Source organism: Rhincodon typus, chromosome 4 (assembly GCF_021869965.1).
Source record: "Rhincodon typus isolate 14 chromosome 4, sRhiTyp1.1, whole genome shotgun sequence".
Taxonomy (NCBI): domain Eukaryota; kingdom Metazoa; phylum Chordata; class Chondrichthyes; order Orectolobiformes; family Rhincodontidae; genus Rhincodon; species Rhincodon typus.
The window spans coordinates 28,976,618-28,988,185 of record NC_063335.1 but is presented as its reverse complement, the minus strand read 5'-3'; the positions used below and the strand labels follow the sequence as shown (position 1 = coordinate 28,988,185).

The following is an 11,568-nucleotide window of genomic DNA, read 5'->3' as shown; positions in this document are numbered from 1 at the left end:
CACTTTGCTCCAGCCCTTAGCCACTCCGCACCGCTCCAGGCCTCCAGCCCACTTTGCTCTAGCCCTTAGCCACTCCGCACCGCTCCAGGCCTCCAGCCCACTTTGCTCAAGTTCTCAGCCACTCCGCACCGCTCCAGGCCTCCAGCCCACTTTGCTCAAGTTCTCAGCCACTCCGCACTGCTACAGGTCTCCAACTGTTACATTCCAGCTCTCAGCCCCTCCAAGCCTCCAGCCTGCTTCGCTCTGGCTCTCAGCTTCTCCAAGGTAACTCCTAACCATCTTAGAAAAAAGAGAGGACGAAAAGGGCGGAAAAGTGGACGGATTGACGAGCCCCAGGCTGAAGACCTGAACGCTGCCTACTCCACTGCCACCATCTTGAATGGATTTACAGACGCAGAGGAACCTGGAAACTTGCTCCTTTATAGACTCGCTGATATTTATGTGGATTTTGGAAGACAGAACCAAGTAATACTGTAACTGAAACAGGGGAAACACAGACAGGCTACCAAATCATAAGGAAATCTAAATAGAGAGTTGAGGAAAGCAAGGTACATGCAGCTCTGGTGAAACACTGTCTTTCTTATTCAGTCAGCAACAAGAGATCTTGAAGAGACCAAGGAGATCTGAATGAATGACACTGTAAAGGTGTATACCTTGACATGGGTAGCATGAGATAGCAAGGATGGAGCAGTGGAGGTGTGTGGAATGTCAGGGCTGTAGGGCCTTTTTTAAAAAAACAGATGGAACTAAGTCCATCAATACTGGGTTAGCCTTTTAAACAACCCACCTTGGCATTTGGCAGCCTCAGTGGCTGTGTGTGAACTTTCTCCAGAGTTGGTTGGCAAGAGTTCAACTAGGGATGACATGGTGGCTCAGTGGTTAGCACTGCTACCTCACAGCACCAGGAACCCAGGTTTGATTCCACCCTGAGGTGACTGTCTGTGTGGAGTTTGCACATTCTCCCTGTGTCTGCATGGGTTTCCTTCAGGTGTCCAGTTTCTTCCCGCAGTCCAAAAATGTGCAGGCTAGGTGGATTGGCCATACTAAATTGCCAGAATGTGTCAGGGATGTGTAGATTAGGTGGATTGTAGGGGGATGGGTCTGGGTGGGATGCTCTGAGGGTTGGTGTGGGCTTGTTGGCTCAAAGGGCCTGTTCCCACACTGTAGGGATGCTATGATCTAGCACCCACATGGGGGTGATGGAAATTGCTCCTCTGAAGCCAATATCTCCTGAAGTGGGCACATTGAAAATTTTCCAGAGTCTCTTTACCAGCCTCCAGGATGAAAATCTGGTTCCTTACATGCACACATTCATTCTCAACAACTACCGGCAGCAAATGATTTTAATAATCTACTCAAATTTTAAGTTGTATTTGTTATAGGAATATTGGAGATCAGGCCTTTCAGTCTCTTGGGCCTGCTCCATCCTCTAGATCATGGCTGATCATCTTCCTCAATGTCATATTCCTGTACTATTCCCATATCCCATCGTGTAATTAGTAACTAGAAATCTATCAATACCTGCCTTGAATTTACTTAATGATTGAGCTTCCACTACTCTCTGGGGTAAAGAATTTCAGTGATTGAAGTGAATGAAGAAGTTCCTCCACAAATCAGTCTGAAATGGCTTGCCTTTTATTCTGAAACTATGTCCCCTGGTCCTTAACCCCACAGCCAGGGGAAACATCCCTTCTGCATCTACATCGTACTATAATAGTTATATATTACATCTATGTTCTGCATAGGTGCAAAATAAAAACTGTAAATGTGTAATTTGATAGTAAGTTAAATATTTAAGGTTTTGTCTTACAGTTTAACTCTCCTAGAAATCATTTGATTAGATAATTGTCTTCTCTTTTAAAAGTAAGTATAAAATGTTTTCAAATTATATATAGTTCAAAGCTATATATAATGTGAAACATGATTTGTTATTGCAATTGAATTGCAGGGAAGCATGTAGAGTTTCACAGCTTATCCTTTTTCATTAGACCAACAGTTAAAGCATTTATGTTTTAGACTTCTGAATATTTTTCTAATTCACAGAATGTCATTGTCTGAAACACACGCCAAACTCAGCCTGAGAAACAAAGTACTGGAACAGGATGCTGTCATTGCAATTTTGCTATATGAAATTTCCATCACTGCAAGGCATGGTAATGATAGTTGCATGTCTTAAAGCAAAAGTGTAAATTCTAGATTGTGATTGCAAACAAAGAATGCATTTTCAACAAAAACAGAAACTGCAGGAAAATGCCAGCAGGTCTGGCAGCATAGAATCCCTACAGTGTCGAAGAAGGCCATTCGGCCCATTGAGCCCACACCAACCCTCTGAAAAGCATCCCACCCAGACTCAGCCCCCTACCCTATCCCTGTAACCCTGAATTTCCCATGGTTGATCCACCTCGCCTGCACATCACTGCACACTATGGGCAATTTAGCATTGCCAATCCATGTAACCTGCATATCTTTGGACTGTGGATGGAAACCCCAGCAGACATGGGAAGAATGTGCAAACTCAACACAGAAAGTCACCCAAGGGTTGAATTGAACCCTGGTCCGTTGCACTGTGAGGCAGCAGTGCTAACTACAGAGCCATTGTGCCATCCAGAATGTTCTGAAGAAGAGTCACTGAGCCCAAAACGTTAACTCTGATTCCTCTCCACAGATGCTGCCAGACCTGCTGACATTTTCCAGCAATTTGTGTTTTTGTTTCAGATTTCCACCATCCACAGTTCTTTTGGTTTTTTTTGTCCAGAATGCATTTAATGTTTAGAAGGCCCGTTGTGAACTGTTAGCTTATACAGGATGTAGTGGATAACCATAAATTGAACTAATTTTTATTAATTTCTGTAGGTACCTCAGTGTTATGTGTGGCTCCCAATGCAGTGTTTCCTTTTGAGCTGTGTGATGAGCATAGCTTAAATCAGAGAGATATATATTTGGCACAATTCCATCAACAGCTGTTACAGTTCTGCTATACATATGCTCCTGGGATGTCTGTGCACTTTTCTGAAGAATAACTTAAAACAGATTTATTTGCATTGTAGTCAAAATTTGCCAATTAACACTACCATTTTATTATTGTTACTTTTTAGTAACTGTCTTGTATGTGTCACTACATATCAAAAATACAAAAATAAAGCAATAAGTTATTAGTGAAAATACAGATTTATTGAGTATTTCTAATTTAACATTATATAAAATGTAGAATACTAATATTTAATAAATTTATTGTTCAACCACTCTTTATTGAGTTAAAGGACAGAACTCAATGTAAGTAGCTAATCTAATTCTTGGCATTAAATATAATCTTTCACTTGGCATCTATGTGTGATTATTTCTATAACATATAAAATCACATTGGAAATCAGAAAATTAGAACTGGACACTTGCATGTGTCAAGTGGGTGTTGGATTCGCATTACTTGAAAGCAGTGTCATATGTGCCAAATTTTAGTTTTCTTAAACTGAATAAGCCTGTTATATTCTGACAATGTATAGCATTTTATCCAAACTAGAAAACACCTGAAATTGTGCCTTAATATGGATAAACATCCTGTAATGCAAATTTTAATATATTTGGTAAGATTTATGACTTTCTTTAAGTGTGATTTGGATCGTACCATAGATATCTGCTGAGTTTCAGTGGCATCAATCCTCTAAGTGGAGTGAGTTAATTTTGGCAGTTGATTCACACTGTTGTGTCTCTACTGGCGCCTAACAATGAAACTCCTCAATCTAGAATGAATCTTCAGTTTTTTGACAGATGTGCAGAACAGATTGCTCTGCATTTGTTTTACACTCTTGGACTTAGAAAATGTTCTCACTGAATTTACATGTCCTTGTGCCTGACCATCCAAACAGTTCAGTTTTAAAACACCAGATCAGCCAGGGTCAATTTTCATTACCCAAACCTGGCACCATCAGCCTGCAAATAGAATCAACAGCCTTAATGCCTCATAAACACTGGTGATTAGGGTATTATTAAGAGTTAGATATCTGGAGTGTCTACTTATTTTGGATGGTAGCCAATTTTAATACTGAAATGGTGTCCTTCTGATGTAAATCTTTACCAATCAAGTAAACTTGCCAACCAGTCAACTCTGTCTTCTCATACAGTATGTTTATTTCTATTTTTACATTGCCATGTCTTGTGGATTGTCCTGATGAGTACAAGATGAAAGCTTTAACAAAATGTTGTTTTTCAACAATAGTCAGTATTCACAAGATGGAAATGTAATATTTTCACTTTATGTATTTCTCTTTTGGCGTAACGGTTATTTTCCCAGTTTCACAAATACCTCATTCTTTCCCAGGCCATTATGCTTAAGTACGGAATAATAGATTTTTTTAGGAAAAAATATTTTGTTTGATGAATTGCATTCATTAATATGATGGGTCTTGTTATGGTTGCTTGTCTCTAGAATTGATTGGGCTTGTTTTATTTGGAATCACGTTACTTGAAGTAAAGTCAGCATGGACATTATGCCATCTGTAGTATCAAAAGAACAGTCATCTTTCGAATATTATTTAGAGACAGAAAGTAAGTATTGGAATAGCAAAAATCTACACTATCACTTCAGACTGTCCATACAAATAAAAACAGAGTATCAAGCAAATGAATTTCTGTGAGAGACAGAAGCACGTCATCAATTTAGGAATTACAGTCAGAAATTCTCCCCAACCCTCAAGGTTCATGCTCTAGGAGGCCTCAACCTAACAATTAACTACACCCTAATATCTTACATTTCCCTTTTGGTGGTTTTGTAGTTTTCCATAGTTTGAAGGCTGTAAGACATAATCCTCATGATCACTTTTAGAATGCCTTTTCATATGCCTGTGTGAAAAATAAAACTTCCTCACAGTGAATCTCACTTCCTACTTTCCTAAGTTAAAGTTAAATTTTGTCCAGTCTCATCTTGCACTACTGGCAATTCCAATTTCATCCCCTTTAAATCATTTTTGATGACAATACCCACAATTTTTTGTACATTCAATACATCCTTCTAAGGTATGTTCTTAAGTGGCCCATTTTCTTCACAAGTTGCAGCTAATCCAGCTTTCCTTCGTATTGAACCATAGTTAGGTGCTGCATTACTTTCATAAATCAGGAATCTTGTAAACTCTGAGCCTGCTGCATTGACATCATTTAAACTCCTGATGGCTAGTCCAGATATTTAAGGTGTCTCTCTGCTTTATATTTTCCAACTGTAATTTTGTGTCTTGGTTTTCATCTACTGGCTGCCCGAACATCTAATGTTTTTGACAAATGGCACCACTCTAACATGTTATAATTTACTGAATTTGGATGCTATATGTCTTTCTTTGTAAAAATACATTAGTTATTATCATAAAAAAAATTGAAGTTTTCTCCTCTAAAGCAGCCTGGGAGTTAGAAATGAAAATATACTCAATATGGCCTTCATTCTGCCATGGCCAATTACATGTCATACATTTCAATTATTTTCAGGACACCCAAACTTAAATTGGGTGTAAATCAACAAAAACATGAGGGGCCATAAGAAAGCCTGAAAATACAGAAGTGTACATTTTCTTTGAGTCTTGGAATTTAAATTTCAAGTCTTCACCATCATTTACACACACTGGGCACAGCAGGTTTAACTTCTGCAGACTGACAAAGTATTTTAGTTTTTAATCTTATATTTAGATCATGAAAGTGAATTAAAAAGACCAGAACAAAAAGTGATCCCTTTTATATATTTAGTTTCCTTCTGTGTATTGGAATCCATGTATAATGTGCTAATATGCATAGAAGTTGGAGTCATTTTTTTCAGACTTGGGGGCATGGCCAGTTTTGAGGGTGAGATTTATTTAGATGGAGACTTTCATGGGTTGACTTAAAACACCTTGGAGACTTGACCATATTGTAGTTACCCAGGCAAATCTCAGTAAATATTTTGCAATCTATTAACCCACATATTTAATGTGCATCCACTTACAGTTGTACCTTTATGCAAATCCAGAGGAAATTCCAGGAATATATGCACTAATAATACTGTATTAATTCTTAAAAAAAAGGAAGGTAGTGGAGTATCTTTTGCCGTATTTAAATATATCAGTGATATTAAAAAGTTTTAATCTACTCCAGAAATAAAAAAAAACTCAATGAATTAAGTTGCTTTCAGTTCTGGCTGATTTACTGGCTTACTGCAAACACTAGGTGGTAGTAAGAATGTTTGTTATGCACCAAAAATTCAAAGTGCTGGTCGTACCTATTAATTGGTCCTTTTTTTTAGCAAATTAAGTAACTGTTTTAATGTTTGCAATATTCACTTTTTAACGAACAATATTCACAACACTGATATACATCAGTGTATGGATGGGGACACCAATGCATATTTTTAAAAATAAATATCTTCCAATGTTAATATGATTTCTTCATCAGCTACTAATGGTCATGGGGAAGGACAGTTTAAGAACCATGCATTTTATGCAAAACATTTCTCCTTAGAAACTGGAAACTGTTGAAGCATCAAAGAATAAATAAGGGGAGGAAAACTAGGGTCCTGAGGAAGGATCACTCGACCCAAAGTTAGAAAACGTAAAAAGAAAAGTGATAGGCTGAGAAACCAAGGACAAATTCAAACAGAGCTATTGAGAAAAATAAGGAGGAGACAAACACTGTTAAAAGGACAAGCTTAAAGGCTTTATGCCTTAATGTGCGGAGCATCTGCAATAAAGTGGATGAACTAATCGCATAGATAGATGTAAATGGATCTGATATAATTGGGATTACGGAGACATGGCTGCAGGGTGACCAGGGATGGGAACTGAATATCCCAAAGTATTCAGTATTTAGGAAGGACAGGCAAAAAGGAAAAGGTGGCGGAGCGGCATTGCTGGTTAAAGAGGAAATTAACACAATAGTGAGAAAGGATATTAGCTGTGACAGTGTGGCCTCTGTATGGGTAGAGTTGAGAAATACCAAGGGGCAAAAAACATTAGTAGGTGTCATATATAAACACTTAAACTGCTGTGGTGATGTCAAGAATGGCATCAAATAGGAAATTGGAGATACATGTGATTTGGGAATATCAGCGATCATGGGTGATTTTAATTTGCAGATAGATTGGGCAAATCAAATTAGCCACAATGCTATAGAGGAGGGATTCCTGGAGTGTATACGGGATGGTTTTCTTGACCAATATGTGGAGAAACCAACTAGAGAGCAAGCCATCTTAGACTGGGTGCTGTGTAATGAGAAGGGAATCACTGTCAATCTAGCTGTGCAAGACCGACCAACCATAATAATGATAGAATTTTTTTTATCAAGACGGAGAGTGAGGTTGTTGATTTGGAGACTAGGGTGCTGAACTTTAATAAAGGAAACTACAAGGATATAAGGTGTGAGTTGGTCGTGAGAGATTGAGAAGAGTAACTTAAAGGGATGACAGTGGATATACAATGGCAAACATTCAAGGAATGCATGGGGAAACTGCAACAGCTGTTTATTTCTGTCTATCACAAAAGCAAAATGGGTAAGAGGGCCAAACCATGGTTTACAAAGGAAATAAGAGACAGTATCCGATTCAAGGAAGAAGCATTTAGATTGGCCAAGACAAATAATAAATCTGAGGATTGGGAGATTAGAATTCAGCAAAAAGGACCAAGGGATTGATTAAGAAGGGGGAAATAGAGTACAAAAGTAAGCTTGCAGGGAAGATAAAGATTGATGCAAAGAGTTTCTATAGGTATGTGAAGAGAAAGAGATTGGTAAAGATAATTGTAGGTCCCCTACAGACAGAAATGGGAGAATGTACAATAGGGGACAAAGATACGGCTGAGGAACTGAATACATACTTTGGTTTTGTCTTCACAAAAGAGGACACAAATCAGATATCTGAATTGCTGGAGGATGCAAGATTTAGTGAGAGGGAAGAACTGAGGAAGATCAATATTAGTAAAGAAATGGTGTTGGAAAAATATTTGGGATTGAAGGCCAATAAATTCCCAGAGCCTGATAATCTACATCCCAGAGTACTTAAGGAAGTAACTCTAGAAATAGTGGATGCATTGGTGGTCATCTTCCAGGACTCTAAAGACTCTGGAACAGTCCCTGCAGATTGGAGGGTGGCTAATATCACTCCAATATTCAAGAAGGGAAGTAGAGAGAAAACAGGGAATTATAGACCAGTGAGGCTAACATCGGTAGTGGGGAAAATTCTCGAATCCATTGTCAAGGATTTTATAGCAGAGCATTTAGAGAGCAGTGGCAGGATCAGACAGAATCAGCATGGTTTTATGATGGGAAATCATGCTTGACAAATCTGTTGGAATTCTATGAAGATTTAACTAGTAGAGTTGACAAAGGGGAGCCAGTCGATGTAGTATATTTGGACTTTTAGAAAGCTTTTGACAAAGTCCCACATAAAAAATTAATGTGCAAGATTAAAGCGCATGGGATTGGGGGGGAAGTGTATTGAGATGGATAGGAATCTGGTTGGCAGACAGGAAACAAAGAGTAGGAATTAATGGGTCCTTTTCAAATTGGCAGGCATTAACTAGTGGGTTGCCACAGGGATTGGTGCTGGGACCCCAGCAATTCACAATATTTACTAATGATTTTGATGAGGGAACAAAATGTAACATCTTCAAGTTTGCATATGATACCAAGCTGGGTGGGAGGGTGAACTGTGACGAGGATGCAGAGATCCTTCAGCATGGTCTCAACAGGTTGGATGAGTGAGCAAATCAATGGCAGATGCAGTATAATTTGGATAAATGTGAGGTTATTCACTTTGGAAGCAAAAACAAGAACGCAGATTACTACCTGAATCGCTGTAAATTGGAAGGAGGGAGTGTGCAGTGAGACATGGGCATCCTTGTGGACCAGTCGCTGAACGTAAGTAAGCAGGTGCAGCAGGCGGTAAAGAAGACAAGTGGTATGTTGGCCTTCATTGCAAAAGGTTTTGAGTACAGGAGCAGGGATGTGTTGTGTCAGTGATACAAGGCCTTGGTGAGGCCACACCTAGAATATTATGTGCAGTTTTGGTCTCCTTTTCTGAGGAAGAATGCTCTTGTTCTCAAGGGAGTGCAGCAAAGGTTTACCAGGCTGATTCTGGGGATGGTGGGTCTGATGTACAAAGACAGATTGACTAAGTTGGGATTGTTTTCGCTAGAGTTCAGATGAATGAGTGGGGATCTTGTAGAGACTTATAAAATTCTAACAGGACCAGACAGGGTAGATGCAGGGAGGATCTTCCCGAAGGCGGGTGTGTCCAGAACCAGGTGTCACAGTATGAGGATTTGGGGTAGAGCATTCAGGATGGAGATGAGGAGACATCTCTTCACCCAAAGAGTGGTGAGTCTGTGGAATTCATTACCACAGGAAGTAGTTGATGCCAAAACATTGAATGTATTCAAGAGGCAACTAGACATAGCACTTGGGGTGAATAGGATCTAAGGCTATGGGGAAAAAGCAGGATTAGGCTATTGAGTTGGATGATCAACAATGATTGAGAAGAATGGCGGAGCTGACTCAAAGGGCTGAATAGCCTCCTCCTGCTCCTATTTTCCATGTTTCTATGAAACATTAACTCTGATTTTTCGCCACGGATGCTGCCAGATCTGCTGAGCTTTTCTACCAATTTCTGTTTTTGTTTCTGATTTATAGCACCAACAGTTCTTTCAGTTTTTATTGAGGAAAAATAGGGTTCAGTTAGGAATATATTCGACATGACACCCTGCAGCCTTTTGAACACAACAGAGCTCATGTTAACATATAACCATTGTGCTCTATTTTGTTTTATGATTTATTTTCCACTGATTCAGTTTTCTCTTCTTTTATTATTTCTTTACTTTGGATATGGACAGCTGCTATCCAACTATTCACACCTCATCTACACACTCCTTTTCTGTATTTGCATTACTACTTCCTTTGGTTTTTGTACCGCAGAATTTTTCTGTGGTTTATTTTCTTTCCCCCTCTATGCTTTCATACATGTTTTTCCAACCCCACCCCATACTTTTCAATTGCCTAAAACCTGTAACTGCTAGACCTGCTGAGTTTCTCCAGCAATTTGTTTCTCTTTCAGATTTCCAGCATCACAGTTCTTTGTTTTATATTACATTGGTATTTTTCTCAGTTCTGATGAAGGGTGATCACCTTGAAATATTAACTATTTTTCTCAGATGCTGCCTGACCTGATGAGTATTTTGGGCATTTTGTTTTTTATTTCAGGATTCAGCATGTAGTAGTTTAGTTTTGTAGTGGCATCTGCTGATTACTTAATGATACCATAGCATTGTGTATCATAGGATAATACACCAACTCTAGGCATGCCCAATATAACTGCCGATTCTCTCATGTTAAAAGCCCACTGGCTACTTGATTATCAGTCCCAGACACACATCGCTCCTGTGCTGGCATGTTGACCCCTGACATGAACTGTGATACCAGGCTGGATAGTGTAAAGTCCAGTGCCACTCGTGAGTCATGAGTTGTTGTCCCTGATGGGAGTCTGAGATGACCTATAGATTACTTAGTGCTCTTGGTTGTTATGAGTAACATCTTCAATTTCTAACTCATCAATATATCAATACCCTTTTCTGTAGGAGCAGCCTCAGCATATGACAAACTGAACGAATTCATTTGAAACACCAATTTGTATTTAACCCATTCTTTTCCATAGGAAAAAGTCAGAAGGAATAAAATCCAACAACCACCAAAAACAGATTCATTAAAATGTCATTGCAGACTATGGGATTGTTGACCACAAATGGCTGCCATTTGGTCTGCATAGATCAGTGCATTTCCAAATATATATATTTGCACACATTTGTGTTTGCAATGCGTTAAACAACATTGCTATTATTAATAGCTCCACTTTGTGGGCAACATAATCCCGCAAGGAAAGTCCAACTGATAATCATCTCAGCGCACAAATAGGCATTTTTACTTCTTTCTTCACAGCAGAAATTTGAATTAGTTAGTCACCGATTCCCCTTGCCACAGCTGCCAAAATTTGTCAGTTATTAGTAAATCCTCTAAGGGTGTTGTCACCTAGAGCTGTACACCTAAAGCATTCCTCCCATTTGCCCATCCTGTAGCATCATATTTGACTAATTGATCCTCTATATTATGTCAGTATCCAAAAACCGTCAAGCAAACAAGATTAATGATCGTCTGACTCACAATTTTGACTGCTATTTAACATTGACCATTCCTTGAAACTTAGTAAAGGCAAGATAAAAATCAATATACTGTAGCATCATGGCAGATGACTGTTTCATTATAATTACAATATTGAGCAGCTGCATATGCTGGTAATATACATGAACTGAGAGATTTATTCAGGATCTCTGCCACTATTGGCAGCATTCTGACTTTTTGAACCAATATTTTGATTGTACTTACACATACAGCATTTATTTCAACAAATACAAGAGTCACTGCCTACCACTAAATGTATATTTTTGGTTTTGATATGAAATTGTTATATATATTAACAAGCACTGCTTGACAATTCACAGTAAGCTGTAACATTAGAACCTCTGACAATATCTCCATTGTGCCTCTTTGATTAAAACAAGACATTGTAGATACTGA

At 38.8% G+C, this 11,568-nt stretch overlaps 1 protein-coding gene across 2 annotated transcripts in view; it reads left to right on the top strand.

Annotated features, from left to right (window-relative positions):
* Positions 1–3,020, top strand: part of mcmdc2 (minichromosome maintenance domain containing 2) — a 43,110-nt gene extending 40,090 nt beyond the window's left edge. For both annotated transcript variants that reach the window (XM_020532142.2, XM_048595489.1), the window contains exons 13-14: positions 2,044–2,153; positions 2,854–3,020. In XM_020532142.2, the coding sequence (XP_020387731.1) occupies positions 2,044–2,153; positions 2,854–3,020 (277 nt within the window). The remainder of the gene's footprint in view (positions 1–2,043; positions 2,154–2,853) is intronic.
* The last annotated feature ends 8,548 nt before the right edge of the window (positions 3,021–11,568 follow it).